General features: G+C 50.1%; 1 protein-coding gene across 1 annotated transcript in view; it reads right to left on the minus strand.

Annotated features, from left to right (window-relative positions):
• Nucleotides 1-3373, minus strand: part of KDM5B (lysine demethylase 5B) — a 55822-nt gene extending 52449 nt beyond the window's left edge. The window contains exon 1 of the mRNA XM_021527664.2: nucleotides 3138-3373. Within this exon, the coding sequence (XP_021383339.1) occupies nucleotides 3138-3275 (138 nt within the window). The 5' untranslated portion in view covers nucleotides 3276-3373. The remainder of the gene's footprint in view (nucleotides 1-3137) is intronic.
• Between the last annotated feature and the right edge of the window lie 12761 nt (nucleotides 3374-16134).

Raw genomic sequence — 16134 nt, forward strand, 5'->3', positions numbered from 1 at the left:
AAGATGTTTTTGATTCATAGAATAAAATTCTAACTACAAAATGGCACATGACGGACTGCAAGCAAGTTGTACCCCACCCACTTCCCTGCATCCAGCTGCCCCTTCCCCCACAGATCTGCAACAGACTCAAATTTATATCTCTACTTTATGCAGCTCAATAATTACCAGCAACAACCACCATCTGAGCACTCTGCTGCCAATGGGACTCTACTCATGCTCCACACTGCTGACAAAAAGTCACAGAGAACAATGCCAATGAACTGGTTATTGCTGCACTCTCCACCAGTCACTGCAGCAACTTAGAATCCCCAAATAAGAGTAAAACTCAGTCACTGGTGATGGCTGGAACAAACTGAACTGGAATGAAGGGGAAGAAAACTCCTTCTGAGTGCTCAACTGGAAACTGCCATGCAGAAATTGCACCTCCTGTTATATTCCTGGATGTTCTTTCTTCTTGTGAACACGCAGTAATCACCCAGAATCCTCTGTCTTCCACACATCAACTACTTTGATATCTCCTCACTAAACAGGCACTTCCCTCCAAAGCTGCTACGCAAGAAGCCACTGCAGGTGTGGTTTTGTCTGGGCCCACCTGGTTCCCAGGCAATGCCAGCAGAAAGTGACCACAGAAAGCTCTGCTGCTGGTCCTTCAAGGCCCAGGCAGCTCTCATCAAAGCCAGCTCTGGAGCAAGGACTTGTTCATAAGCAAGTGGGGAAGCTACAGCTGGGCACCAGCAGTCTCACGCAACATTATTCCATACTGCCGCTTATATACAGAAACACAAATTCATCTGCTGATAACTACACAGCAGAGTTTAAGCTAAAATAATGCCAGCCCAACCATCAAATTTTCAATTCCTCTCTCGGCACAGATCCTGACAGTTCATGGTGCTGCCTACCTGCTTCCCGGCACGTAACCAGACTGCGCACGCCGGCAAGAGATTCCCTTGGATGCAGGAAGATTCCAAACCTCAACCATCACCAAACAAGGCATCCAGCTGGAACACACACACTGCTGTGCAAAAGGTAGTGCAGTCTTTAGCTCACAGTGTTACAGACCCCTTGATTACACCAAAGAGAACAATACTGAATATTCACTGCGGCTCCTGGTCGTAGGGGGAAGGCCAGGAACTACGTCAACTTAAAGGGTTTTCTGGTAGCTTTAGAAGAGCTCCCTCTATGCTCCAGGCCGCTGAACCAACCATGCACTTCACAAGTCATCCCAGGCGTTATCCAGGGAAGATAAAGCCATGGGAGCTCAGCTCTCGTGAAGCCAGGCTCCACAGAACTACCCGTACTCAGCCCTCAGCAGTTCCAACTATTTTCATCCTCTTCTAAATACACTCAAAGAGCTGATCACACGGCCAGGCAGGGACAACACCTGGTGTAATATCTGGTGCAATACCTGCCCCTTCAGGGAGAGAAGAGGAGAGCAGCTGAAAATGCAGTTGCAGTAAGTAATTCAGTCCTTTGGAGGGCTGTTGATTTATGATCTCCAACAGATAACATCCTACAAGCAGCTTTCTGATAAGGTTTTGGCTTTTTAAACAAGCAGCCAAGAAAGATGGGATTTTTTTTTAATGTGATGTTTCTAAAACAAAAAGCTATCCCCCTCAAAAACACTCAAAGAAACAAACACATCCCTGACTCCCACCCCACCCCCCACCAAGAAACCCGACCAAACAAAAAAAGCAGTAAAGCAGTCCTGATCACAGTTGCTGAAACACTGCTGGCAACTTAAAAACTTAAAACCTCAAAACATCTACTGAAAAGTACTACAGAACTTCAGTGGTGACCATGTAACAAAAACCATCTTACCCCCTTAACTCTGAGCATCTGGCTGCCCTGCATGAAAAGAAGCCCTGGCACATTCTACCAGGACACAAATTCAAGAGTGGTGTTCACACAGCAGTCGGGGATTATTCCTCCAGAGAGCCGGAACACCTTCCTTCCTCTCCAGCAAGATTCACATTATTCACTCTGTTACAAACATTTCTGCCACCTCAGACACCAACTCAGCAAGTTACTACTATTTTAATTCAGAAAGAAAAGGATGGACACAACAGGAATCCCAGCAACAACCAAAACATGAAAAGTGAGGACTGTGTTTCTGAACAATATTTCTTTGAAGTCAAAGTGTCCCTCACAAAACTTCAGTCTACAAACTGTTCAGGCAGCTTCTCCCCTTGCTGGAGATGTAAGCTCAGTGCCTGTTTAATATTCCAGTTGTTGCCGTCATGTTAACTGCCTTACCTGGCTGCACCACCCCAAGACTCGCACCACGCTCCTCTTAGGGGAAGAGCAATTCACTCAAAATAAAGATGATTCACACATTGTTTAATTGGGTTTTTACTTCCAGAAGCCCCTTTCCTCACCAGTGTGGGTGTTTATACCTTTAATCAAACGAACAATTCTGACTACACAAAACTGTGGTTCTAAGATCGTCACAGCATTTTCTTAGTAAATTGAGTCGACCAACAAGGGGAAACCAGAATTCATACCCTAATTTTGAGCTTAATACACCATCGGTCGAGATGATGATGATGAAGGCTTACTACTTCTTCCCACTGTGGATTGCATTCTAAAATGGTGGCCATGTCTGTCTGGGCTTCAGCTCGCACAGCCAGCAGCCAAACTCAACGGCTGCGGAGTTTGGTCTTGTCCAACTTGAGAAACAGTTCCCTGCGCTAAAAGCGCGCCGAGGCCGGGGAGGCCGCGGCGGGGCCGGGGGCGGCGGGGAGCGGGTCCCCCCGGCCGCACACCGCCACAATGCCAACATGGAGGGCAGCACCCCGGGACCTCCTCCGGGGCTCGGCGGGGCCGCTCCGGCCGCGAGGCCCGGGCCAACCCCGCGAGCCGAGGAGAAGCCGGGCCCGGCCGGGGCAGCTGCCCCCCGCCCCCGGCTCCCTTCACGGCCGCTCTGGCGACTCCCCCACCGGGAGCTCCGACACTTAGGAGCCACTTCACGGGGGAGGAGGTCGCTTCCTTCGGTCCCCTCAGTCCCAGCCCAGTGAAACTTGTGAGGGGCGGCGGGGCGGCCCCGCCTGCCCGGGGTCACCTGCGCGGCCGCGGGCCGGGGCGAGCCGGGCCGGGCCCCACACAAAGGCCGCTCCCGGCGGCGCCATGCGGGCACTCACCGGCGGCGGCCGCACCTTGCAGATGCCGGTCTGCTCGGCGATGGGCCGGATCTTGTGGATGAAGGCGAAGGGGTCGGCGAACTCCTCCCAGCTGGGCTCGAAGACGGGGCACTCGGGCGGGGGCAGGAACTCGGCCATGGCCCGGCCGGGGCGGCCGCTCCGCTCCGCGCTCCGAACAATCTCCGGAGCCGCCGCGCTCCGTGCGCGTCCGCGGGGGGGCCGGGGCTGGGAAAAGAGTCCGCCCGGCCCGGGCAGGGGAGGGGGCGCGGCTGCCCCGCCCCGCCCGCGCCTTTGTGCGGGGGCGCCGGGGCCGCACCAGGGAGGGCCGGTCGGGGGCGGGGGGAGGAGGCAGCGGCGGCTCCTCTGGAGCGCGGCCCGGCCCGCGCGGCGCCGATCCCACGCCCGCCGCGCGGGCCCCGGCGGAGAGCGAGTCCCAGAGAGCGCCGCTCAGCGCGGCCGCTGGGATCCCTCCCGGTGCCCCCCGCCCCGCCGGGCCGCAGCCTCGCGGCCCGCGCTCCCGCCGCCTTTGTGCGCGGCCCCTGGGCGCGGGCGCGCTGCGGCCGCTCCCCCCAGCACCACTGGTTCGGGAGGCGCCGGGCCGCGCTCCGCGCCCCCCGCGGCCCGGCCGGCCCGGCCCGCCCCCCCGCGCGGCCGCCGGCGCTGTGTTTACATGCGCGGAGGGATCCGCACAGCTGACAGCGGGCCGCTGCCGGCGCTTCTTTTTTTAAAGAGCCTCTCCGCGCGCAGCCATTGGCTGAGCGCGGGACGCGTCACGCGCGGGGCGGGGCCGTCCGCCTCCGCGCGGCCGCATTGTCTGGCCCGGCCGCGGAGCCCCCGCGGCCCCGGCCCGGCCCCTTTGTTCGGGGGGAGCCGGGCCATTGTCCTGCCCGCCGGCCCGGCCAGCGCGGGGTAAGGAGCGTTCCTGTTCCCGAGGGAGCGCGGCGAGGTGCCCCCCCCGCGCCCCGGCGGTTACCGGGGCTCCCCCCGCCGGGGTCCCACGCTGGGCGGTCCCGGCCCCGGGAGCGGGGCTGGGGGCGGCGCCGGGCGGGGGAGGGGCGGCCCCGCCGCAGCAGGCGCCGCACGTAGCGCACGTGCGCGGGGGGGCGGCCCCGGACCGGCCCCGGCCCCGCCCCCGGGCCCGAGGGACCCCCGGCAGGGACCCCCCCGCCGGAGCCGCGGCCCCTGGAGGCACGAAGTCACCCTCGGTACTTCGAGTCACCGGTCCAGAGCGGAGCCAACGCGGGTGCTGTCACATCCGACAATGAAACAAACAATTGCAACTTTCGTGACGTGCACACAATACTCAGGGTGTCGTTTCTTGTAAAACTTCACTTACCGGCTTCAAATTTCCACTAAAACTCAGAAGAGCGTCCCCTGTTAACTGCTGTGGCTGGAGAAGTAACACCGAGTCCCAGAGGTGACAGCCAGGGATTCGGGGAGCAAGGCCCTCACTTTACCCCGCTGCACACTGCCACAGCAGGAATGCTCAGGAATCAGCTCCGTGTCACTGCACAGGAACACCTTCCCCGGAGATGGATGAGGAGGAAGCTGTCAGCTCTCCACGCTGCTGCTCACGGTTACAGTGAATCAAAAATTTGTACAAAGTGCTCAGGGCCAGTTTAAGACAAACCAAATTCTTTTCCTCACTGAAAAATTGAAGAAAAAAAAGAAAGTGGACAAGCTTTTGTAAAGCATTTGTGCAGGCAGTGTCAAAGGGAGAGATGCTCCCCTCTGAGCTGTCCCTGCTGGAGCCTCCCTGGGGGGATGCAGAGGGGCAGGACCCGCACCCCGAGGGCTGTCTCTGCCAGGGGCACAGGACAAGGCACCCCCTCGGAGCCTGGCAGCACAGGCTGCTCTCCATGCCACGCTGGGCTCAGGGGCTGTGCTGGGCCAGCCTGAGCCAGGCTGAGCTCTGAGTCAGCACCAGCGCTGAGCTGAGCTCTGATAGTCCCACCCTTGCAGGGACAGGGTGGGCCCAGAGTCACACAGATGGGGCTCCAGATTAGGCAGGCTCAGCTTCTGGGAGCCCCAGAGGGTCCCCAGCCAGCAGGAGCATCTCTGGTTTCCACGAGGTTCCTGTCCTTTCCTTCCCCGAGTTTGACCCACACGTGATAGAAGTTACTATACCCCTTTCCTTGTACAAAAGGAAGATCATGTTTAGACAAGGAGCTTTAACCATAGATATAAAATGCAACATATTTGTTTGTACTTCCATTTACACCAAGAGGCCCCACCGTACAAATCACCAAATATCACCATCTGGAGAGAAAACTAAGCTTCATCACCTTCCAACAGCTGGTCTGCAGCACGTCCCAAACTTGAGGGGCTCTGGCAGGGAGGAGAACACTATCTTTGAAACTTTGTGTCTGAGCGTCCCTGAGGGGCAGGGATGTTTAAACAACAGTGGATTACAGTGTTCCACAAATAAATCAATTTCTCCAACGATTCCCTGAGGACTCCTTTCCACGGAGCTGAAGGACCCCATTCAGCAGGACTGTTTATGCTACTTCTGTCACATCTAAAGGCCTCCCATGGGGCTGCGATGAAAAACACTCAGACACCAGGTATTTTACTTAGGTAGTTCTGATGGAGGAAAAAAAGCACTTGCTACAAAGATCTGAAGATGGGCAGAGCAGGGAGATCAAGGGATGACCTAGGGATAAAAAACAGGTGCCTTGAAGGGAGGGCAAAGTGGCTCAGGGGTGGATAAGATGGAGATTTAAGGTAAGCAGGAAGCCCTGAAGGGTCTGTGCATCCCATCAAGCATCTTACTTGTCTTTCCTGCTAACCTTGCTACCTGCTAATGAAAACACTTCATCACCACAAATGTGTCCTTTTGCATGTTGCTTTCTCTGTATCTTCTCTCTGCTGTGACATCTGCAGTATTTGTTCTGTTCAGGGGATTAGTGTGGCACAGCACTGTCTGGCTTAGAAACCCAATTCCCCAAGTGTCAGAGGCACAAGCTGCAGGAAGGAAAGCTGATTTCCCTCAGCTGGAATGAGCGTGCAGACATTCCTTCTTCATGGTTCAGTTGACTGCCATTAATTAACCTTTTATTAGAAGAGCTTTCTCCAAGCCTGTTCCATTTGTGCCCTGTGAGCAGAATACCCCCATTTGCTGCAGCTCAGCATTAACCCAGGAGCAGCTGCAGGGCTGGCAGGGACTGAGCAGGGACAGTGAGAAATAAGGGAGCAGGACTCCAGCACATAGTGCAAAGGCCATCCAAAGGGGTTGGCCCAAGGTGAGGAGTGCCAAGGCTTCCAACTGAAGCCAAGCATTCTTCACCACATCTTGGCAACTCCTTCATCCTCACCCAGCTGTGATCTCCAAAACAGAGTATCTGTCCAGAACCATTCACATCTGAGTGTCCCCTTATATGCTGCTGCAGTACAGCTCTTGTCACACACCATTTGACTACAGGAGTCCCATTAGCCTGGAGGTTTATTCAGAAAATCTTTTGTGTTTTCTTGGATGGGCACCATATCATGAACTTTCCATGACTGCAAACCTCGCCTTCATTTTCCTGCACCAGCCATCACCTGCCTGGATCACCCTGTTCACACAGCCTATATTGACTTGTTTGCATTTATGTATCTGACTCAGACACTGCAAGGAAGATCACAGAATCCCAGACTGATTTGGGTTGGGAGGGACTTCAAAGCTTATCTTGTTCCACACTCTGCCATGGGCAGAGGACACCTTGCACTATATCCCAGGTTGCTCCAAGCCCTGTCCTACCTGGCCTTGGACACTTCAGGGATGGGGCAGCCACAGCTGCTCTGGGCCAGGGCCTCAGCACCCTCACAGGAGGAATTCCTTCCCAATATTCCATCTAACCCTGCCATTCGGCAGTGGGAAGCCGTTCCTGTGTAAATAGCCCCTCTTCCCTGTATGCTCTCTTCAGGTACTGGAAGGCTACAATTACATCACTCCAAAGCTTCTCTTCCCCATGCTGAACAATCCAAATTTTCTCAGCCTTTCCTCACAGGAGAGGTGCTCCATCCCTCTGATCAGCTTTATGGCCTCCTCTGGACTCAGTCCAACAGCATCACATCCTTCCTGTGCAGGGGACCCCAGAGCTAGATGCAGCTCTGCAGCTGGTGTCTCATGAGAGCAGAGTAAGAATAATCAGGTTAATCTTTCCTCCTTCTGTGAACCTGCCCTTGCCATTCTAGACCAGCTCTCCTCTTCAGACAAAGCTTGGCTACCAGTCCCTTGACCCAACACCTTCCATCTCAGTCTATGTCTCTTTAATTCTGTGTCGCAACAAGAACTTCCACTGTAGCCACTTGCTCCAGCACCCACTGAGCACAGTTGCTATCAGCCTGGCACAACAGGAACACTGAGGAGAACAGCTTTAGGAAACACCATACCCTGGATTTCTGAGCAGACAGACGATATCTGCTCTTGGGACACTGGGAAAGCCAAACAACTGCCAGAGGCTCTGCAATAAACAATACTCAGGGAAATATGGTAACATTCCACAAGATCCACTCCAGAATAACCCAGAGGTGAGCTGGAGATCCTGCCCAGGAGGTGCACTACCATGTCCAGGGACCATCAGAACCACTTGAGAGTTGAAATTCCACTGAAGCCAAAGCCCTCATTTGATCAGCACAGTCTGGCCTAATTAAAGCTCTACATGTTAGAGGAGTACAGGGCAGGGAGAGATGTGCTGAGCTTCTCTGCTCTTTAAGAAAATAGGTTCCTGGGAACAAACAGATTTAGTAAGCAGAATCTCTGACAGATCAAACCAAACCAGTTTTCCTGGGCAAACCAAAAGCCTGCACAAACCTGCAACGCAGTCCAAGTGTCATCATCAAGGCTAGAGAAGGGGTTTACATTTTCCAGCTGCTCCCAGAGATGGTGATGCACATCAGTCCTTGAGAAACAGGGCTGTTAGTGACAAGGCACTGTGATCTTGGGATCCTGGTAAAAATTATGGAGTATTCTGAATACACCAGGCTCTGGACAGCAGACCTGCAACTTACAGCACAGCTCCCAGCCCAGACACTGCACTGGGTATTCCTCTGATGCCAGGCCAAATCGCCTGTCTCACACTGTGCCCTGGGTGAGGCTCAGCAGCAGCACTTTGATGGGGAGTTAGGTACTTTGCTGGCAACTTTTGCTACAACCGAACCATTGGTTTTAATCTAGAGATGCCCTGGTGTGTCTCTGCCTTTGCTCCAGAAGTTGCCCCTCCATGTCCACACTGCTCCCTGTGATCCCTTCTGCACTGTGGGAAGCCAAAGAGCCCCAGCAGCTCTTAACTGCTCAGGCTGGAGTTGTCAGTACAGGAAACCCTGCTGAGGGGCCTGCGGAGGGGGCAGGCAGGAAACCTGAGCCTCGGCTGTGGGCTGGAACCGAATGGCCGAGGACAGAAATCCCCCAGCTGCAGAGGTCCAGTGGGGACTGTCAACAGCCAGGTAAGAACAGCTGGTGAGCATGTGGAGCCAATATGGAAGCTCCCCTGCAGTTGTGCAACTGCCTTCAGCATTACTTTTATTAATAAAATTCTTTAAGTCCCCTACCCTATCATTAGATACTATTAAAGCTGAGTAAAGCCTAACTCCAAATCCTTGCTCAGAACAAGGATAAGCAAACCACAGCTGTTGGAAGTGCTGGAAAGGCAGAGCTGAGGTGCTGTTTCACATGCCTCACCTTGCTCTCAGGCAGTCTCTGACTCACACTCAAGAAATTTGGGCTGTACCTTCCTGTGCTTCAGCATGCAAGTGACAGCAGCGTGGGACACAACCTGCTTCCAGGCAGGACATGCAGAGGGTGGGATTCTCATGGTCTGGAGGCTGACAAGGGACCTGGCAGCAGTGTAGCAATGACAGGCAGTGAGGGTGAGGCTTTGAAGTTCATTATCTTAAGGCAGGTGCCTAAAATAGGTCAGAATAACCTCACCCAACCCCCCCTCGCTGCTCTGCACCAACTGTACAGGGAGCCCAGGGTGACTCGCTCAGCCCCAGGCCTCAATGCTTGAGAAAGTGAAGCCTTGGCAACAACAGAGCAACTTGGGAAACACAATTTGCCACAATGTATAAAACCACAAAAGCCTATCTTTTTTCTTAGAAACAACACTAATTGAGACATGAAAATACATCTTCTCTGCCCTAGCCCCTTGATTGCAGTGAAACAAAGTACCATCACTACTGGTCTCCCGGAAAGATCTGAACTCAGCTGTGGTTTCTGCCAAGGCAAGCAGAAGCAGCACAAAACCCCCCCACAAATCAGCAGACTGTGCCCTGTGCCAGCCCTGCACAGCCCTCTGTCACTGTGTGTGCCACCTCAAATAAACCTCTGCCCCTCCCACGATGCCGTGACATCCCCAGGCCAAGGCAAGGAGAGAAGCTGGTTCTGCAGAAAATGTTTAATTAGCAAATCTTGTTCCCAGTCAGACTTCCTGCCTTTGCTACAGCCGAAATTTCCCTCAGTTACCCAGACATGCTCCAAGACTCGCTTTCAGACACACCAGGGGTGACATGACCAGGGCAGTGAGGACACTTCATTAGCTTGGGCAATAGCACTGGATTCAGGGATCCTTGTACCCAGGTACCTGCACCTGCATTCCAGAGGGATTACACTCTCAAACTCTCCCACCAAGCTACTAGCCAGGTTTCAATAAGCAAGTACACACAAAACCATCTAAGCACCTGTGGATCACTTGAAATACACTAAAAATATACAATCCAAGGCTGAATAGACAAGGACTTGTCTGTGTTAAAACCCAAGTTAAAACCTGGGTTTTAAACTACTCCTGCACTGATAAAGAGCCATAGAAAAACTGCTCCTAAAAAGGATTGAAAGGTGCAGAAATAGTTGCAGACCACTTGAGTGCAATGAAGAATGTGCAAGAGCTACATGAATTAAGGCAGAGAAGACATTTCAGTCAGTGTGGATGGCAAAGGTGAGAATGTCAGCAAAGCAAAGGTGGCAAGAACCCACATGAATCATACCAAGGAAGACTGATAATGAGTATGGGAGATGGCACACAGGTTAAAAGCAGTTGGGGAGCCAGCAGGCATTCAAAGGGGAAAGAGTGGCATTAAACAACCTGGCAATGGAAATAATTTAGGAGCTTTACAGTCACAAAATCAGGCCTCCAAATGCAGAGTTCTGAGAGAGCTTCACAAAGGAAACTTAGCTTACTGTCTTCATACCTGGAACCACACATCTGAGGAAGATGATGTAAAAAATTCAAGGTCTCCAACAGACATTAGAGAATCTCCCACATGGAAGTACAAGACTAAACAAAAAAAGCCCTTAGTGATCACAAGTACAATAGTAAGGGTTACTCTTGATCTGCCAGCACCTACAATTAGCAAGAAAAAAAGAGGTGTATCAGCACACAGGTGCTTCAGAGAAGTGCCTGCACTGATCACATATGAGTGTTTAATACAACCAGTCCAAAGTAAACAGTCTAAACCAGTGTGGGGTCAAGCTGCCCCCCTCAGCCTCATCAGGCAGATCCAACACATGCAGACACTTAGCAGACATTAAGTACTTGCAGGCAGTCACAGTAATGAAGCCAGTGCACATATGCTCTAATAGACAAAACTGGAGCCAAAACACTCTGCCAGGATCTGCAACAGCAGTGAACAAGCAAAGAAACAGGCACAGAATTTGAAAACATAGAGAGGAAGATAAACACTAAACAGCAACAAGTAAAACAAGAAACAGGAGTACTCTGCATGGAAGTGCCAGTAACTTGCTGGAATGATGAGGGAAGTTAGGAATAGGAACCCCATCTCTGGGTGCCATATGTTCATATGTTCACAGCAAGGCATTAATACCAGATTCAAAAGCATTTGTGGACAATGGCAGAAACTGTTCTATAGCATACTGAGACGTGACTGGGACACTTCCATACATGCACGGGCTCTGCCTTTCACATAAACACATCACAGAAGTTGTGAAGAAAAAAGGCAGAAACCATTCTGTCTCACTCAGCAGGGAACAGAGGAGTCTGTGGTTGCACAGCAGCTGTAGCTAAGCCCTGGTACCTCAGTTCCCTGCTCCAGCACCCAGCTGGTCCTACACCGAGTTTGGGGGAGCAAAAGAAAACTGGGCCCTTCTTGCAGGAAGGGATTTTTTTTTTTCCAATTTAACACAAAGCTCAGTGCCAAGGGCAGTGTAAGAATGAAAACATGATTGCCTGAATGAGACAACAAGGATGGTGATAGCCAGCAGGTAGGATATATTATATACATATATATGTGTGTAAATATATGTATAAAATATATACACATATTAAAAAATAACTCAGCATAGGGCATTGTTGTGGCAAGTTGTGCAGAATTGCACAGAATCAAGTCCCAGACTCCTGGAAGACAGCACCAGGCTCAATGTGGGACATCATCTCTTGATTGTGATGTCACTGCAATCTCACTGCACACCAGCAGCAGCCACCCACGGCAAGATCCACAACAGGGTTTGGAAATAACTGAAAAGCCACAAAGATCCCCACTCAGCAGAACAAGTGAAGTGCAGCTTTTGCAAGTGGTGGTGAGGTAAGAGCATGAAATGCATTTGACAGTTGCAGCCACAGAGCTCTAACAAAAGGAAAAGCAACACAAAGATGCTGAAGGTTTCTGCAGCCTTCTTGAAGAACATTGCTTGGAATTCCTCCCTAATTTGAAGTTCTGCAACAAGTCTCTCACAGCAGCCACCTCTGAAACAGGAACTGGAACACAAACAGCGAGTAACCTCAGGGGTTCTTATCTTGGGGAAAGAACAGATGAAAACTGCAGGGCAAAAATCACAGAAACATTGAGACTGGAAAAAAAACAGAGTCCATCCATTCCCCCAGCTCTGTCATGTTCACCACTAAACCAAGTACCCAAGTGCCACATCCACACATATTTTGAACACTCCTAGAGATGGTGACTCCACCAATGCCCTGGGCAGCCTGTGCCAGTGCTTGACCTCCCTTTTGGGAAGACTTTTTCCATATTTAATCTAAATCCCCACAGTACAACTCGAGGCCCTTTCTTCTTGTCCTGTGCCTTGTACCCTGAGAGGAGAGCCTGACTCTACCCTGGCTGTCCCCTCCTGTAAAGGACTTGTGTACAGCCAGAGGGTCCTCCCTGAGCCTCCTTTTCTCCAGGCTGAGCCACCCCAGCTCCTTCTGAGCCAAGTCTCAGGAAGTTTGAGCCATTTTAGACAGATAAATTTGTCCCAGTTTAAGCCTTCTGAAGTCAAACACAAGCTCTGGACTTAACAACAGGCACTTGCTGCCTGGTGTGTAAGGAGCAGAGACAGGTCTGCAGATAGACCCCAGCGACAGCCTCTCACCACTTCAATCCAGAACTATTTAGAGATGAAAGAACTGCAGCTTAGGAGGAAGCTACAAACAGGCTCTCAGCACAGCGTGAGGGCAGTTCAACATCACCCATCACCTCCCGAGGGGAGCAGAGCTGAAGGGGCAGGAATGCCTAATTCAACATCTTTGGGGAAGCCTTTCTGGAGCCCTGATCACACCCACATGGACACAAGCCTAAGTCATCTGGAACATTTTTTTTTTTCAACTTCTCTCAACATCTGATCTCTAGTCCAAATCTCATAAAATGAATTTCAATATTCCTGCCTGTGATTAGGACTTGCTTCCCATTTTTTAAAACTTACAAAGAAAGCTTAAACCTTTCTTCCTCCCTCAGCTTTGAAGCTGATGTATCAAAATCACAGCTGCATATATTAAGCCAAAATTGAGAGACCACTCATACACTTGTGTCACACAGAAGTCTGGAATACTTCTTAAAGCCAGGATGAGCACATCCAATGGGCTGCAATGCTTCATTTTAAAGGGACTCAGATCCACCTCCTTTTTTTCTCATAGAGTAATTCACTTAAGACCTCCCAAGTCTCTCTGAATTTCTAATTAACTGTTCAGCATTAGAAAAAAATAATTCCTAAATGTTCCCAGAATGTTTTCTGAATCTTCAAACTTAGTATTTACAGCTATTGTTTTCTAGCAGACGTTTGAAAAGAAGACTTTATGGTTTTGTGCCCAAGTACTCCAAGCTCCTGACAGAGACCAGGGAAAACAAAATAATGCTGCAGAAAAAGTGGGAAACCTGCTCCTGAAAGTTGGCTGGAAGGATGAGAAAACAGGGTAGTAGCCAAAGATCTAAGAATACCTTTAGACAACTCAACATGTTTTATATCACATGAAGCTCACCATACAAAGGAGGGTCTGCAGAAAGCCAAGGAACAAGGACATGACAGCAGAACGATGGAGACCAGGGTTTAACTGACTCAATTCACTGAAAAGCTCCACAGATAGCACCACTCCTCATGTGATTCTTGCCCTTTTTTTTTTTTATTTACCATCCTGGTATTCTCAGCATCTTGTCAGCTAACACCTACAAAACTTCAGAGCAATGTAACCTTTCCCATTTCCTCATGTTCTCATTCCTTTCCCCATTAACAGCCAGTTGAGACTCCACATCTTTAATCTACTTGCCCAACTTTTAGGAGAAATCTGTAGATCAAAGTCTCTGCACAGCCTGAAGTTACACAGTTAGTCCTCTTTCTAGTTCAAACCCAGAGAGCCAAGGGATTAATCACTATCACCTCCCCAGCACAGAGAGAAACCCCTCCAGCCCTTCCAGGGAGTCATGTAATATGATGGAAAATTGTTCTGCAGCTCTTTACTGCTGAATTTACTTATAAACCCAGTCCTTGTTTTTGGAGTTCAAAAGAAAACACTTTTTTATTTTAAGCAATTCCCTATAAACTTAACAAAACAGGCAAGATCAGGAGTCACCTAATTCAGTATCTTTTTCCTGACAGAAGACTGTTTTCCCAGCCATAGCAGCTCACAGCCCCTTATCCAGGATATGACATCTCCACATTTAGTACCAGACTCATCTTTCTTCCTAAACCTTTTGGAGTTACAAAAGAAACGTGACTTCAAAGCCCTGAAGTGTCCAAGGCCAGGTTGGACTGGGCTTAGAGCACCCTGGGATAGTGAAAGGCATCCCTGCCCATGGCAGAGGGTGGAGTGAAATGAGCTTTAAGGTCCCTTCCTTTCTGTTGCCACAAAACTTGAGCAAGGCCAGTGAAAAGCCCACCCCCCTGCACTGAAATAGCTCTGCACTATAAATAGTGACCATGGCAGCTTTGTTTCCACGCTGCATCTCCTACACACAGGAAACCACGGCCTGCTGCAAAGGCAGACAGGTTTATCTGGCAGAACACAGGCACTGGAGGCCAGAGGCAGTGCAGCCACAGGGCAGCACAGCAGCAGCACTGCTGCAGCTCTCAAGCTCTGCTGTTACAGTGCTCACAGGGACTGGACTGCAAAGCAGAGTCAGTACAGAACCATGCCAGCCTGGCTTGTCTTGCTGGGGGACTTGCCAGTGTGGAGCAGGGTGCAAACAGGAATGCCAACAGACCTAGCAAGGCTGATGGCCTGGAACAAAACAACCAAAAATTGTTTAAATGTGCTCCTGTAAGTGGACATAAAGTAATGGAATGAATGAATGGGTGAGCATTGCCTATTTGACAGAATTTTAAGTATCTGAGGCACAACATTTCTTTCTGATATTACTTGAGATCAATTTATCTGTAGTAAGGAGGCAGAGGCATGTGTAGCTGTGGGCTTATGTTACCTCTGCTGCCCAAAGGAGATTTTTATCATACAATTATACTGTGGCATGCTTACTATAGAAATTAGAAATGTACATAATTATATATATAATACAGATATTAGAACATTAAAGGCGATTCATATGCTTTTTCAGAGGGCAGAGTGGGTGGAAATCAAATTCTGCTGCATTGCATTCTCCTGGAACAGCACCAGAGCCATCTTAGAACAGATCTTACAGATAACAGCAGAATTTACAACAAAGTTCACAGTGACCGCCATGGCTCCAACTCATTTCCTCCTCCTCCTCCACCTCATGACTCACACAAGTTATTCTGTCAGGTGAGATCTATTAATTGCCAATCTCAATACTGGAGAAAGCTGTGTCACCACACAGGTAAAGGTATATTTAGTTACCACTAGATAATGCCTGCACTTTTGCCAGTGCAAACAGGCACATGACTACGCAAAGCACAAGTATGGGCATTTCTTATCAAACAAAACAACACCTTAAGTATAGAATTAGAGAAAGGCTTTCAGAGTGCAAAGCAAGCAATTTCCTTAAAGTGACAGCTAACATCAGCCTCTGCAAGTTTCAGAAGTTCACACTCTTACACTCAAATTTTAATTCAGTGCAAGATCTCCTCTACATTTCAGGAAGCGGATGAACCACACATTTGCTAATGCACCCATAGAGTCAGTAATTAGAACATGTTTAAGGATTTCTGCAGCTCACTGAAGCAAGAGCAGTTTTAGCAGGATTTTCCTGCTGTAATTGGCTTCATATCTGAGAAAAACCCATCTTATCTTAGCTCAGCATGCACATGCCTACACAGAGAGCAGCTGCCCACTAGCTAAAGCAACAGGGTTTCTTAATACTGATATGATGAAGCTTCAAGTATGATGTAGGCTGAAAATGTATAATATGTTTTCAGCATCAGTCCCATGGCTACCAGGTGACAGAGTATCTCTTGTGAAACCTTCCACCCATCATGTTGCAGATTACATCTTCTCTAAGTAACATTACTTTTTAAAAAAGTAACTTTTAAAAATTAAAACCATAATGCTTCTCATCAAATGCCTGCACAAATTGGGATTCCCAGGCTTTCAGAGCTCAGCATTCCATATGCACAAGGATTTGACATGGCTGCTGAGTGCCCTGCACAGCCTCAGCACTGTACACGCCTGGATCAAACAGACACATCATGAGCCAATTCCCACCGCAGAGGAAGTGGCCCCTATACTAGTAATCCACCACTGCAGTAAAAACCAGACACTACTCGCAGGAGTAAGCCAAGCTTCAATGGAACCAAATTCCTCACAGAAAAGCCAGATCACTGCTAAAAGACCCCACTAAATGCCAGTTCAGAAACCCACAACTCCAATACAATTAACTTCCAAGG

The sequence above is a fragment of the Lonchura striata genome, chromosome 30 (genome assembly GCF_046129695.1).
Source record: "Lonchura striata isolate bLonStr1 chromosome 30, bLonStr1.mat, whole genome shotgun sequence".
NCBI classification, from domain to species: Eukaryota; Metazoa; Chordata; class Aves; order Passeriformes; family Estrildidae; genus Lonchura; species Lonchura striata.